The sequence below is a fragment of the Parasteatoda tepidariorum genome, chromosome 4 (genome assembly GCF_043381705.1).
Source record: "Parasteatoda tepidariorum isolate YZ-2023 chromosome 4, CAS_Ptep_4.0, whole genome shotgun sequence".
In the NCBI taxonomy this organism is placed as follows: domain Eukaryota; kingdom Metazoa; phylum Arthropoda; class Arachnida; order Araneae; family Theridiidae; genus Parasteatoda; species Parasteatoda tepidariorum.
Genome location: NC_092207.1, coordinates 94,374,032 through 94,390,402, shown reverse-complemented (window position 1 = coordinate 94,390,402; position 16,371 = coordinate 94,374,032). Strand labels below are relative to the sequence as shown.

General features: G+C 27.7%; 2 protein-coding genes across 2 annotated transcripts in view; one reads left to right on the top strand and one right to left on the bottom strand.

The window, feature by feature from the left end:
- Window positions 1-14,307, bottom strand: part of LOC107436781 (probable acyl-CoA dehydrogenase 6) — a 43,876-nt gene extending 29,569 nt beyond the window's left edge. Inside the window, exons 1-2 of the mRNA XM_043049070.2 lie at window positions 14,028-14,307; window positions 13,831-13,951 (exon numbers count right to left, since the gene is read on the bottom strand). Of these exons, the coding sequence (XP_042905004.1) occupies window positions 13,831-13,951; window positions 14,028-14,168 (262 nt within the window). The 5' untranslated portion in view covers window positions 14,169-14,307. The remainder of the gene's footprint in view (window positions 1-13,830; window positions 13,952-14,027) is intronic.
- Window positions 14,308-14,493: 186 nt separating this feature from the next.
- On the top strand, window positions 14,494-15,663 carry LOC107436786 (deoxyhypusine hydroxylase nero). Its single transcript, XM_016048596.4, has one exon. It carries the CDS (start codon window positions 14,695-14,697, stop codon window positions 15,604-15,606), a length of 912 nt encoding a protein of 303 aa, XP_015904082.1. The 5' UTR covers window positions 14,494-14,694; the 3' UTR covers window positions 15,607-15,663.
- The last annotated feature ends 708 nt before the right edge of the window (window positions 15,664-16,371 follow it).

Sequence of the window (16,371 nt, the reverse complement as noted above, 5' to 3'; positions counted from 1 at the left end):
TCTACATATTTTTCAATTGAAAAATCTAAAGTTTCAACTGTTTTTATTTATTAGAAGCTGAGAAAAATTAAAATTAATTATTTTAAAAAAAATAATTTGGCGACAATAAAAAAATGATTAAATGGGGCGATTAATATTAAAATGTGATAAACTTGCGAGGAACTTGACTTCGCTCGCATAGCGTAAAATTTCATTCATATTTTTTTCGCTAATAATCGTTTGGTAATCTTTTTATTTTTTATTTATTTCTAACTATAAAATACGATGTTTCTTTTTTAGTCGCTTAATAACTTATTTGAAATTTAGTAAAGAAATTTGAATAAAACATTTTGAATAAAAAAACACTTAATTGAACGGATGTCTAGTTTTATAAAAGCGTGCTTCTGATAGAATACTATTATACACCAGAATATGCTTATTTAATGCGATTATTATTATTTTTTATCTTGTTTTTCAATAACTGATACAATTTCAATAATATACACACGTATGAATAGATTTGGAATAATATATTTATCAATTTCTTGAATATATATTTTATAAATATTAATAAAAATACGTAGTCAGCATTTTTAATGATCTTAAAACTTTTTTACATCTTATATATCGCCTTAGTCTTAAAATAAATTTGTAAATTATCTGTCTGCGCTTGTTTCGCAGAATTATTTTTTTAACTTTTTAATTAAATTTTAACACAAAATCTTATTTTTTATGCAACCATATATATTATTTTCCAATAATATACTAATCAATCGTTTTAGTATTTTAATTTATGTTTTCCTTTATAATAAAATATCTTTTTCAATTATTGCTAAGTTCTTATTGAAAGTAATAAAGAAAACGAAGGAAATAAAAATATGACCACCGAAGCCGACGTCTTCAGGGGGTACCGGCCTCGGTAGCCATAAAAACAAAACCATTTCTAATTGAGGGAGAAGCAAATGCTTAAATTAACTCCCTCAGTACCCCGATGGTTTCGTATAGAAGTCCAGGGAAAAAAAAACATGCAATACAAATAACAAATTAAGAAAAGAAACTCAAACGAAATCATCAGAAAAATAAAAACTCAAAAAAATAAAAACTCAAAATTTTTTATTTCTCTGATGATTTTGTTTGAGTTTCTTTTCTTAATTTGTTTGTGATTGTATTTGTATTGTATGTTTTTTTTTCCTGGACTTCTATGCAAAACCATCGGGGTACTGAGGGAGTTAATTTAAGCATTTGCTTCTCCCTCAATTAGAAATGGTTTTGTTTTTATGGCTACCGAGGCCGGTACCCCCTGAAGACGTCGGCTTCGGTGGTCATATTTTTATTCCTTCATTTTCTTTATTGTTACTTTTTTCTGAAATTTCTGCTGCTTTTTAGCGCGTTTTTTTTCAACGAAGTTTTTCCTATTCAGAATTAAAAATATTTGTGTTTCCTTTTAGTATTCTTATTGAAAGAAAACTTAGAATTATTGTCAGCTATCTGAAAATTAAATCTTGTTAAGGAATTAAAAATATTCTACTGATCACACACAATATAATTCGAAGCAGAACAGCGGACTGTTTACTTAGAATATTATTGTTTACGAAAAATGAAGATAAATTATTTTCTTTTTTTCTTATAGTTTCTTATTTATTCGAGTAAAAAAAAGTAAATGCGTATGTGTGCACAGCTGAAAAGTACAAGAGATTGCTTTATTTTTTAAATGAACAAAAACTATGGACATACAATTTTATTTCGACATTCAAAGTTATTCTTGTGCGCTAACTTAAAGAAAGTTACCCTTCTGTTTTAAAAAGTTGAAAATATTTGCTTAAAAAGTTGTGTATATGATTTCTCAACTTTTTCACAGTTCAAAAAAATAGTGCTATATCAGGAAAATGTTCGATATGCCTTGTTTTGTTAAACAACTACTAAAATAAAAAATTTTAAAAAGATTCGAAAAACGTGCTATTTTTAGAATCATCATCTCAAAAATTGTTCTTTTCCTCCATTTGACTTTTTTCTACTTACTTAACTTATAATAATGGTTTTAACACACGTTTTGAAGAAATTATGAATACAAATTTCTCCTAATATTTTGTAATAAAAAGAACAAGAATATTAATGATTCATTTATAGTTTCATTGAACCGGAGTAGTTAATAGTTTTCGTAATAATCGGCCTTACAACTATTTAACTTAGATTCTTTGAACTAGGCGTCACTTCATACATGTTTTTCGACATTGAAATTTCAAATATAAAATGTAAAAATTACAAGAATGCGTAAGCTTGTTTTAACTAACAAAAAAAGGACGAAATCGTTGGCAAAAGAAGTTATCTCATGAAAAGAGTGTCAGAGTTAAAAAGTATTGTAAAAACCTTAATTCAGGGTAGGGTATCTGCTACATTTTAAATTTTCAAATTCAGATTTTCACGTCTAATTCCAAGAACCTTTCATGACTTAACGAAGTTACTATTTTTTCCGACAAAAACAGAATAATAAATTTAAAAAGCATTATAATAACATTTCTTTATATAAAGATTTCTTTGTTAGTTTATGTAATGTTTTGACGCGTAAATCCATTTCGGGCAAATCCGTGGCTAAAATTATGTGTGAAACAGGCAATTCATGTTTCTTTCTCTTTTCTATTTTTTTTCTTAAATAAATATTAATTTTCTAAAATTATTAATTGTCAACTTCTTTAAATTACCCAGTGTAATATTACCTTGAGCACATCCATTATCGGGCTCATCTTTGGTTACTAACACATCAAACGCACTTCAGTACTGCAGAGTACGAACGCACTTTAATACAAAGCCCCTCTATTTAAGCTATTACCTCATTTTTCGCTTTTGGTTTCATATTTTGTAATCTAGCAATCTTGCTTCGAAAATATTTTAAATCATTCTTGAAAAATTTCCCGTTCATGTAAGTTCATTTGAATTCGCTACTCGCTTTATGGAATATGTTTTATTCTGTTTTTTCTTCATATTTAATTTTCTGTTTTTACGTGATATTTTTATATTTATTTGCTTTGTTCTATTTTATTTGTTGTAATTTTTTTGTAAAAATTTTTTAGTGCTTCTCACACTATTGTATTGATATATTTTGCTTAGGCTATATTGATACAACATTAAAAAGCACTCTTTTGTGCGGATATAATTGTGAGCTGATGAAAAGATTGTATATTTTATTTCCCGGATATTTTTAGAAATTTTTTTCCTTTTTTTCGGAATTTTTTTCCGGTTTCTTGTTATTTTATTTTTATTATTATTTTTCTTTTTTTATTCCTTTTTTAATTCTTCTGTAATTTTTCCCATGTTTTCTCTACGTTTTGAAATTATTTTATGAGTTCTATTTACTTGCAGCTTATGCGCAATAAATAAAACTTATTGTTTTTCTTAATTTTTTCCGTGTTTTTTTTTGTATTTATTTATTATGATTTACAATTTTATCGAAAATAAATACCGGGAATTTTATAAAATCTTGTGATTATGCATCAGAATAGCTATCTTTTTTTCAGGTCCACCTTTGCTTGATCATTTTTTTTTCCTTTCCTAAGAAACTCGAAGTGAGGTGCAAAAGCAATTAACCCAGCAACTCTTCATAAATTTAATAATAACTTATGAAAATTTGGTTTCAATTCAAAACTGTCATACAAATGACGTTAAAACAGCTTTAAAAAAATAAATGTCAGATAGAAAGTTTAACGTCAAGATTCTAAAATCTCGGAGAATCAAAAATAATATATTAATTGATTTAAATTTCCTTTTCAAAGGAGATTAAAAAAAACTAATAACAATCTGTTTCCTTTAACCCAGTCATGTCAAAGATACTGCCCGCGGGCCGCAACCGGCCCCCGGTTCGTATCAATACGGCCCGCGATCGCGATGTGTCACAGAAAGAACAATCGTGTTTTTTAGAGCTTTTAGACTTCACTCGATTCCTCTAAGGAACTTTTAAAATGTGCACACTACATTTATAAGTAATTTCAAGGGCAGCGCGTGCCTAGAAAAGCGAGAGAGATAGACAGTAACAGTAACGCCATTTCTTAGCAACAAGCGGAATCTTCGACTGGAATATACTTAGCAGCACAAATACGGTCGGCGCTCCTGCCATGGCTGGCAAACATTCGGGCGTTGTAACTAAATTAAAACAGAAAACATCAGGGAATTTTGTGGGATTTCCCTGTATAATTCATCAGGAATCATTGGCACCCAAACATTTAAAAATGAACCATGTCATGCAACCTATAATTAAAATAGTAAATTTTATAAGGAGCAGAGGACTTAATCACCGACAGTTCAGGCAGTTTTTACAAGATTTGGACGAAAATTTTTTTTAATGTCCCTTATTTCACTGAAGTTCGTTGGCTCAGTCGAGGAGTAGTTTTAGAAAGATTTTTTCCATTACGTGACCCTATTCAAGCTTTCATGTTAGAAAAAGGCAACCCAATTGATTATGACAATGACTGGTGGATTGATTATGCCTTATTGGTAGATATGAATTAACACTTGACTGATCTGAATGTAAAGTTACAGAGTAAAAATCTGATTGTCACTCAAATGTATTCATGTATTCAAGCCTTTGAAACAAAGTTGTGGCTATGGGAAAAATCAGGTAAAAAATCAAACTTTGGATCGTTTTCCTCATTTAAAATCATTTGGCACTGTGAACCAAAAATAAATTGGATATTCTCAACTTCTGCAAAATCTGATCACGGAATTCAACAATTGTTTTGAAGACTTCCACAAAATGAATGAAACAGAATTCCCAATTTTCAACAATCCATTCAATGTCGAAGCTTCACAGGCACCATCAGTTCATTTGCAGATGGAGTTGATAAATCTTCAATCGGACAGTATTTTGAAAGAAAAATTTAAAGAGGTTACAGAGCTTAAATTTTATACTCAATATTTCAAGAGTTTGGATAACTACCCGGAATTAAAAAAGCATGCAGCACGCATTCTGTGCATGTTTGGTAGCGCCTATTTATGCGAACAGATGTTTTCCGTCATGAAAATAAATAAGAACAAGCATTGCGCAAGACTTACGAATGAACATCTCCAATCAATTCTTAAAGTAATTATAACAAATATGACACCGGACATCAATGAGTTTGTCAAAAACAAGAGAAGTCAAGTATCTGGATCCTCGAGGTGAAAATAATTATCTTTTATAACTTTGATATGATTTTTAACAACCGTATATTATAAACTATATAATTAGATAAATAAAATTTTATAATAATTCAGTTATAATAATTTATTTGCATCTGGCCCGCCTACATATTCTAAATTTAATAAATGGCCCTCTGCAAAATTGAGTTTGACACCTCTGCTTTAGCCAGAAAGCAACTCGAAAATTTTTTATGGTTCAAAAGTTATTCTTGTGCNCGCGCAAGACTTACGAATGAACATCTTCAATCAATTCTTAAAATAATTATAACAAATATGAAACCGGACATCAATGAGCTTGTCAAAAACAAGAGAAGTCAGGTATCTGGATCCTCGAGCTCAAAATAATTACCATCTTTTATAACTTTGATATGATTTTTAACAACCGTATATTATAAACTATATAATTAGATAAATAAAATTTTATAATAATTCTGTTATAATAATTTATTTGCATCTGGCTCGCCTACATATTCTAAATTCAATATATGGCCCTCAGCAAAATTGAGTATACACCTCTGCTTTAACCAGAAAGCAACTCGAAAATTTTTTTTGGTTGCTTAGCAACGAGAAGCACTATGTTTTCCCGTCTTGTCATTTATTCAATTTCTTTATGGTTGTTATCAGTTATTTCCCCTTCTATGGCGAAGTAATTTGGCATATTTTTGAACTTTCGCCATATATATAAATCTATATTACGATCCCATTTAGGACCAAATGTTTTCGAAATTTTGTCTATTTTAAGTATCAGGATTCCAAATATGTAAAAAAAAAAATATATGTTTATTCAGAAAAAGTACGTTTTTGTGTCTGATTTCGTAACTTAATTAATAGTTAGCACTAATTAATTTGCATATTTAAGGTCACCCCCTGGAATCATTAAGATTGACACTTAGTTCGTGAAAATCCGATCATTAGAACGAAAGTTATTCAGGGTGATTCGTTTTTTATTTTTATTTTATCGGACTGTACATATAACACCGCCTCGTAAGCACGTTCAGAGGCATCCCACAATACATGAATGGTAACATCAGACGAAGAATATTCCAATCCATCTTAAAACTTGGATGTCGTTTAAATTTGGTTAAGTCTGCTATCTATTTAGACAATCGTGTTGCAATGGATGGAAATAGTAGCTCGTCCCATCGAAAACCACTCATCCATGTATCCTGAAAGAGAATTTTTCCTACTACTGTAGATGGAGAAAAAATTCTCAAAGAATCGAAAAAGTTTGATACAGTTCTAAGAAGCAGGCGTTTAATGACCGGTACTTTAAGGAATTCCTGATCATATTCCTCAATATTTTGATAGAATGAATCTTCCTCAGTGTCCCAATGGACAACACCAAAAACTTGAGTCTTACTTTTGAATTCTATATTTTCCTTTTTTCCATTCGTCGTTTAAAACTTGAGAATTAGTACACCATTTCGCTAAAGGAAGGCTAATAAGTGTCACAAGTTCCCGCATTTCGTAGAATATTATTTTCGCTTTGGCCAATAACAAAATCATCCATAAAGATATTGTTTTTTAGATGTTTAGCTGCGGTAGGATAAATGCTGAGTNAATCTAGAATCCGACACTCGAAATTTTTGCTCTGTTACAATCGTACCCTGTTACAATTGACCCCACTCTCCCCTATAACTCATAAAGAGTAGTTGAAAGGAAGAAACGACTGCAAGTTAGTCCAATGGGTAATCGTGTAAACCGGTAGGAGTAGCACATCTGTCTTTCTCACAAAATGTTAACTGTAAAAAGGCTTGAATTGAGAAAAGGCATCGAACACAATTCACCCTTTAATTTCTTTATTTTTCTCTTTTAGACTAAATGATGGGGAATGTATGTAATAGCTATTCTCTTCATTAATATGATTGTCCGTTGCTATTTCAACTTGATTTCGGTCAATGTAATCCCGCATGTGTTTTACATGCATTTCTTTTAAGTTAAGTTTTCTTTGTGACCTCTTCCACAAAATATGGAAGCGTTCAGATGCCACATTGCAGGAAGAAAGAGTAACGCCTTTTCCAGAAGGCAACTTAACTCTACGAATTTCTAGTTCTTTATAAAAATCTTGAAAGTCTTTCAAAATTTCAGAGTTGAGCGTGGACATTTCTTTGTTTTGCATGGGCTTAATGCCTAAAGTATCCAATTCCCAGTTTTCTGACATGATTATGCAAAAAATTAGACGCTGTTTCAATGTTAATGTTATGAACTGCAATAGTAACAGATGTGTGTGATCTGGATCCAGACAAAAATCATTGAAAAATTGATGGAATGAGAGCAAATGTTTCAGATAGCCTAAAAGGAACCTCCGAGTTCGCCACAGTTCAATAAAAGTCAGCACCAATCAAAAGCACATCTGGTATCATAAGGATCAGCAAATTTGAATTTCTTCCGTAGCAACAATTTAAACCTTACTTTACGTCTCAGTTGAGCCTGATTTTGACAATGATTCGAAAGCATGAACTTCAAGAGTATCAGAGCTAATGACATCTAGTTTTAGATAGTCCACAAGGAAATGAATGGAGTGGGATGGAAGGGGTTTTTAAACTAAAAAAAGGGGTATTTTCTTTCATTTGTGGACTTTTTTATTTCTTTATTTTAAGTTTATTTTTAACATTTAAAAATAATTTAAAGACAAATTTACATATTCGGGGGTCTGTCCAGGCAGAATTTACTACCGTTTAGCGGTACCTTCCCAAATTCAATTTTAGGAAAAACGGTAGTTTCAAGAAATACTTTTTCTTAAAATTTTATTTTTGTATCCCTTAAGAAACGATAAATCCATATTTTTGTGTTGATTTTTAAATATAATTTTAAATTTTTCACAAATTATTTCACAAAATAGGTACCTCTCAGAAAAACCTAGACAGACCCCAGATATTCTAAGTGTATTTATTACGTTAACTTTAACTCCCATAATGCAAATGTTTTTTGATTGTATATTAAATGTATGCTTGTATATATAAGACAGATCAAGATTATATAAATGTATGGAGCGACTATAGCTGTTTTACGCAGTGGAGAGTAGAATACTCTCGTGGTTTGTTTTCATTTTAGAAAGTTTAAGTTAAGCCATATTTTTTCTTTCTTAATAAAAGTTCTTCGTAAGTTCAAAGAAGAGTTTTTCATTAAGCTTGCTTAGCATTTTCATCTACACACTCGACTATTCCAGCAGGATCAATCCATTTGCGCTTCTGTTTCCATATTTTGCGGTCTGGCAATGTTGTTGCAAAGATATTTTGGGTCATTCTTGAGGGATTCCGGTGTTTTCTTCTGTTTTTTCTTTGCATTTTTACTTCTGTTTCTTGCTTGATGTGTTTTATTTCATATATTTTTTGCTTGGTGAGTTCTAGTTTCGTTCAAATTTCTTTGAGTGCTCCTCACAAAAAAGTATTTATATATTTTGCCTTTGCCATATTGATACAATAATGGAGAGCACTACTTTTTGCGTATATTGTCATGTGGGCTGATGGGGAGATTGTATCTTTTGTATATTTTGTTTGCCGACTTTTTGATAATTTCTTTTCAAATAAATAACACATTTTTTAAATATTTTTAAAAATAATTCATTTTAATAATTTTTTTTTTCTTTTCACTAATCTTTATTATTTTCTATGTTTTCTCTGTATTTTAACATATTTATATATTACATAACACATTTAATATATTTTCGTAACAAGCTTGCCAGATTACAAAATATGAAAATAAAAGAGTAAATAGAGGATAATGGGATCATTTTATGGAACGTTCTTAGTGAACTCGAAATAGCGGTTTATTTGTTTGTTACCTTGGATTGGCTCGAAACTGGATGTGCACAAGGTAATAATATTATGCTGGATAATTCAAAGTTTATAATTAATAAGGTTGAATTTTAATTATAATATTGATGATTTAAGAGAAAGTGTTAATATTTAATGAAAAAAAAATTTAAACAATTCCTGATTAGTGTTTCAAGTGATAGCCAATTAAGCAACTTAAATCATTATTAATAAAGATTTAAAATGTCTCCTGACCTAAATTGGTTATGGACATGGTAAAAATATAAATTTAGTTAACAAAGAAATTTTCAATAAATTATTAATAATTATAAAATAAAATTAACTCAATGATTTGATATAGAATTTAGCTATATATTGGATTATATTGGATATCCATTTTTTATATCAAATTTTGGAAGAGTTTGTCTATTTGTTTTTTCGATCAATAAATATTGCTACAAATCCTTATAATTCTATTCATTTGATTAAAATGGTATTTAATTATTAGAAACATTAGATACAACTAGTATAATTAGTTTTTTTTATATTAAATTTCCATATAATATATTTCCATATAATTCCATGTAACATAATTTCCATTCCATATAATTAGTTTATTTATATTAAATGTAAAATTCCTATCTTTAATCATACAAATCAACAATACAGATATTTTCTTCTCTTTTAATACTTAAATCCAAAATATTAAAATTAATATTATCGGCATGNTTCCATATAATATATATCCATATAATATATTTCCATATAATTCCATGTAGCATAATTTCCATATAATATATTTCCATATAATTCCATGTAGCATAATTTCCATTCCATATAATTAGTTTATTTATATTAAATGTAAAATTCCTATCTTTAATCATACAAATCAACAATGCAGATATTTTCTTCTCTTTTAATACTTAAATCCAAAATATTAAAATTAATATTATCGGCATGATTACGAAGCAAGATTAATCCTCCGGCATACATATTATTCAACAAAATTTTTCTAGTTATGAAAATTAAAAATAAGTAAATCATCAGTAAATCTAAAAACAAATTTAATATAAAGAGTAAAATGTTTTTTAATAATAAAGTAAAAATAAAAGCTAAGAGTGATGAATAATTAGATTCTTGTGGTATTCAATCAATTTAAACAAAAATGTGTTTCCCATTGTAAAGATAATTATTGAAAAGACATATTAACTAGAATCTTATTCAAAATCACAATTAAGGATATTTTTATAATCATAGTAATAAATCAAAAGAACATATTTTATCTAAAAAAGGGGAATGCTGTTGAATAGATCTTGGAAATCAAATGTCGCAATAGCATTTATTTTATTTTGTTTAATAAATTCTAAAATCGGTTGTCCAATAGTAATAATTCAAGAAAAACCTTCTTTAATATCGTTAGTAGTACTTTTATTTAAGCAGTTAGAGAAAATGGAGCCAGGTTTAGGTAGGTAAGTATTAGACCCACAAGTGATCATTCTAAATTTATAGAAATTTTAATAAATTTTGGGTTGATCATTATTGGGTTGATCGAAATTGTATATTATTAATTTTAATTTTTAACTTCTGATAAAAAGCTAAATTTTTTAACGAAAATATTATTTAAATTGCAAATAAAAAATAGTAAAAATTTTAAGCTTAGTCTTTTTTTTTAAGAGATTATTACTATTATTATTACCGAGTTATTACTATGATTATAAAAAATATTCTAAATAGAAATTTCGATTATTGGTAAATTTCAACTAATATTTGTCTTTTTAATAATTATCTTTACAATGGAAAGTATATTTTTGCTCAAATTGATGGAATGCCACAAGGATCTAATTTTTCATCAATCTTGGCTAACTTATTTTTACACTTTATGAAAAATAAATTATACTCTTAATATTAAATTTGCTTTTAGATTTATTGATGATTTAATTATCTGTAACTTTCATAAATTATAAAATTTTGTAGAATAATATTTACCTAGAGGAATTAATCTTGCTTCGTAAGCATGATCTTAATATTTAAATTTTTTGGATTTAAAAAAAAAGAAGAAAATATATGCATTGTTGATTTCTGTAATAAAAGAAATGATGTTATTAACTTTTACAATTTACTAACAACTAGGGAACTTATTTAAAAATTAAGGAAAAAGATAAATTGGTGCACCTTGCAAGTCAGAAAACAGTTTTATAATTAAACCTGCAAATTTTTTTTCTTCCAGTGCCCACCCGATTGATACTAATAATTGGGGCATTAGTTGGATATATATGTTGACCACTCTTTCAGTAGCATCGTATTAGATTGGCCAACATTGGAAGAACATCCATACCTTGCCCGGGATTCAAACCCAGGACCTTTCTGATGTGATGTCAGCTCTCTGACTAGTACATAGAATAGTCAGCATGTATATAAATTTCATTAAAGCAAATAAAAGAATTTTAGTTTTAAATTTTAATACAAATATTTATAAACAATAGTAATAAATTTAATTAAACACAAAGATACTGCTGATTGATTGTTTTTCCCTTCCAATTAATGAATAAATAAAAATCATTTTTTACATATTGTGTACAGTCACAATGGAAGTTAAAATTACTGTAAAAAATATCTGTTCAATATTTAAAATTTTGTGTACTTATGACAATGTGCAAAAACTATGTAAGCCAATTAGCAGGAAGTTAATATCCTAATTACATATTTAAAAAACCATGCATGGAATAGTAGCTATAAGAAGTCAATTTTCTTGTAGTTTACAAAAATGTTGCAGATTTAGAGCATATAAATATATGGGTTGGACCTAGGGGTATGTTACACCAGGCTCAATTATTTCAATGTGATTAAATATTGTTGTTTGATTTTTTGTAAGTTTGATTTATTGAATATTGTGAGTAAAAGAGATTTCTTTTTTCTTCATTCAAGCAATGTTAAAAGAAATACCACTGAATTAACCACTAATTCTGATTCATAACTCTAACAAAAATTATTTAAGATTTTAAGACATTGACATAAGACTTTTATGATTAATTAAAATAGTGGATTAGAAAAAAGGTTTGGAACATTAACTATTCACAGAGGGGTCATTTTTTGCATGAATAATCACAGATTTTTATTAAAAAATTTGGATAATAAATAAGTAGGTTTTAGTTTTATGTTATCCAAAGTTAAAATTTGATAATGTACTCTAAAAGAAAAAATTTTAATTGAAAAAAATTATTTTATTAATTTAATTATTTACTTTTTTTTAAAAAAAACTGTACACAATTACTTTTATATTTCTTAAAAAATTTTTACATTTATAAGAACATTGCTGTCCTGTTTGTTAGCATATTTGAAATTTTCTTATAAAATTTTTAATCATCTTAGTTTTTAAAAAAAATTCTATTTTTTAATTATTAATACTTATAATCTTTTTAAAATCGTAGCCAATTTCTGTTATCCCTTTTTTCTTTAACTTTAAGTGCTTAAATCTGTGATTAGAAAGTAAACAAAACATTAACTACTCAACACTGATTTCAATAATTCGTCTGATTTTAACAATTCATTTGATTTGAAACATTAACACAGCATTTTTAAAATAATTAACGATTTAAAATAATAGATATAAATACTTTATTTTGTGCTTCAATCTCGAACTAAAAAAAACGCCCTAGACTTCTCAATAATTATGAGATCTTGTTCTTGAAAGTATCTTTAATCTTTAAATTATAACTAACAATTCACAATTATTCAATAAAATTTATATAATAATAATAGATGTTTTGTTATCATCTGCCATATTCTTAAAAAAAATTCTGCTTCTGAATTTCTTGTTTTATTTGCATACATCAATAGAAATAATTTAAATTTTTAAAACGGACCTTCACAAATTCTGAAAAACAAAGTGTCAAAAAACTATGAAACTTATTATTTATATAAGATTATTTTTAAAAAAAATAATACAAATGTATTTATTAAATTTTTTTTAAATTTATGCCAATTTCAAACCTATTTAAAAAAATTGAAGAAATTTAATATTTTTATTTTAGTTTGTAATTTTAATATTTTTATTTGTAAATAAAAAAGGATTATATTATCAACCAGATGCTTATTATAAGCTGCTATAGATAAACTTTAAACAAAAAACACTTAAAAATAATTTATGTCAAATTTCTACCAAAAAATTATGTTAAGCTTATGTCACCTGGGCAATCAAGCATATCAAAATATCTACAGATTCATTTATAATAGTCTTACAAATGATACTTCAGATTTTAATTTTTAATTGTTTCTAAATGATAAATAAATAAAGATAAAAAATAAATAACTATATAATAAATTCATAAAATAAATAAATAAATGCAAAAATATATATAAATGAAAGAATTTGGCAATAAAACAATCTTTTTTATTGAATTCAATGCGTGAAAATTTTATATTTTCCAATGGTAATACATACAAGAGTATAGGGGAACATTAACATTTCCAATGGTTAAAAAAAAAANCTAAGTATAGTTTAAAAAAAAAAAAAAAAAAAAAAAAACAGTTGGATACTTTGTTTACAACTGCTTAAAAATTTTCAGCAGTAATATTTAATAGTCTGCAAAATTTATATAGTAAACTCTTATTTACTAAGAAGCTAATTCTAATAGTTATCATTGGCTTTTTAACTTTAAAAAAAAAAAAAGTAGTACATATTACGAAACAAAAAATAAAATTTTAAAAAATTATTTTCTCTTGATATACATGGCCAACTATTAAATGACAGCAACATATTTTGTCAGCATGGCATAAATTAAAAAATAAAATAATTTACGTTTGAAATTAAATAAAATAAACACATACAAAATTTTAAATAAAATTCTGGGCATAATAAGTCAATTTGATGAGCAAATTTGCTTACTATGAACAAAAATATTGCAACAGTTAAAATTATGTCACTTACTTGCTGGTCTTGTGATCCCAAGTAAACCAGCGTTCCCAAGTTTCTTAAATAGGTCTTTCAAAGGAATTTTTTCATCTTTTTCCCACTGATCTATAAATGGATCTATGTCTTTTTCTATAATCTGAAAACAATTCATAAAAACATGTTTAATATTTAACTTCAATTAGGGTGATATAACGTAATAAATAAATACATACCTTGTTAAGAGTTTTCTTCATTTCCTCATGTTGTTCAGTGAAAATTAGATTTGTTGTTGAGCTCAAATGGAAATTTTTTATTTTATTTAAAAAACAATTCCCAAAAGGGAATTTTAGGACACGATTTGCAGATTTTAGCATTTTACTTAGTAATATAGATCAACGAAAATGCAAAACAATTCGAATCACGCTGGTTATCTAACTTCAAAACTTTATATGAATATTTTGATTGAGTAATCGAAGTTAGCAGCCGATATTGCTATATCAATTTAGTGGTCGCAGCTAGAAGAATAATTTAAAAGATATAACAATTAACTATTTAAGTTATTATTTAATCTCATTTAAACTCATAATTAATTAGAAATATTGAATACCAAGTGCGTGATGAAGAATTTCTATGATTTCTGGTAATACTGAATATTTTTTTATCTTGCAATAAAGCTTAAAGCATATTTTTTTTACATATCATGGAAATTTTATCAAGCTGCGTAATTAAAACCTTTCTTCTGCTCACTTTTCTCTCACATGTTTGTTTTCAATTTCAAAACCAGAGACATATTGTCTGTATTTTAAATATAGCTGTATTCCTTGTTGTTTAAAACCAACTAAATAGTACTTTCTCATTCGGAAGAAGCATTTTAAAATTTAAATTACTTCGGTATTTATCATGCAAAAAATTCGTGAAGATTATAAGAAAATTGAAAATATTGGTGACGTACTGTTAAATACATCGAATCCTCTGAAAAAAAGATTCAGAGCTCTATTTACTCTAAAAAATATTGGGGGTCCCTATGCGATAGAATTTATTTCAAAAGGATTTTCCGATTCATCGGCTTTATTAAAACATGAATGCGCATATTGTTTGGGTCAAATGAAAGATCCTCTAGCCATTCCTAAGTTGATCTCGGTTCTTGAAGATCTTCATCAAGAGCCAATTGTAAGACATGAAGCTGCGGAAGCTTTGGCGGCTATTGGAGATCAAATCTGTCTTCCTATTTTAAATAAATACATACATGATTCTTCTAAAGAAGTGTCACAAACTTGCGAAATCGCAGTGCAAAAGTTTTCTAACTCTATCCCTTCAAACAATGCACCACAAAATCCATATAAATCTGAAGATCCTGCGCCCCCACTGCCAGCAAATTCTTACAAATCAATCGAAGATTTAGAAAATATTTTTCTTGATAGCTCTGTACCACTCTACCAAAGGTATCAAGCTTTGTTCACTCTGAGGAATCTTGGCACTAAAGAAGCAGCTATTGCTATAGCAAAAGGACTAGAATGTGGATCTCCTCTGTTTCGTCATGAAGTAGCATTTGTTCTGGGTCAAATGCAAAATGCTGCAACTGTTGAACAGTTAACTAAAGTTCTTCAAAATGTTGAAGAACATGAAATGGTAAGACATGAGTGTGCTGAAGCACTTGGAGCTATTGCCACAGAAAAATGCATGGAAGCCCTTATTACTTACCTTGTAGATGATAAAAGAGTTGTACGAGAAAGCTGTGAAGTTGCTGTTGATATGTGTGAATATGAAAACAGTGTGGAATTTCAGTATGCTAATGCACTGCTAGAGACATGAAGAGGAAAAAATTGTAATAAGTTTACATAGTAATAAATATTAAGGTGATGATTTAAATTTGTTAATTTAATCCAGGCTATTTCCGTATCGTGATCTATCGCTCCAAATACAATTGCCAAATAGATATAAAAAAAACATGTAGTTGTTTACCTGGGGATGGCTATTAGTTATACCTTTTTTGAGTTGGACCCTTTCTGTGATGTTTTTTTTTAGTTTCTAGCGTTTTGCTGTTCAGAAGTTACCAAGACTTGGCGATTATTCTGCCATAGATCATGAAACGGAAATATACCCATCTAATCTACTAAAAAAGTGTTCATAAATTTTTATTTTTAAAAATACTATCAAATTTATTTAACCAAATTTCTGCCACATTATTTGTTCTATAATGATTGCAAAAATTAAATATGTATAGCAAAGGAAAATCATGGTGTTTTTATGAGTCTGCTTATGTCTAAGACATAACACTTTAACAAAATTTAATTCAATAACATTTAAAGTAATACTTAAGACATAACACTTAACACGTTCATTGCCCATCTCAGGGCAATACGTTATAAAAATCACTAGAAAGAGTACTAACATAAAGATCTACAATAAGTTTGTATTTAAAATTTTAATCAGCTTATTTTTTATAATTAATTTACCTGCAATATGCTTTACACTTTTAGTAAAATTTTTTGATTAGAAGACTAAGGTTATGACTATCATTTTAAGAGAACAAATAAAATTGAGATGCAAAGTTACTTATCGTTAAAACGGTCTTCA

What these genes read in the sequence shown, in the direction of transcription:
- LOC107436786 (XM_016048596.4), top strand. Translation starts at nt 14,695, where the DNA reads ATGCAAAAAATTCGTGAAGATTATAAGAAAATTGAAAATATTGGTGAC.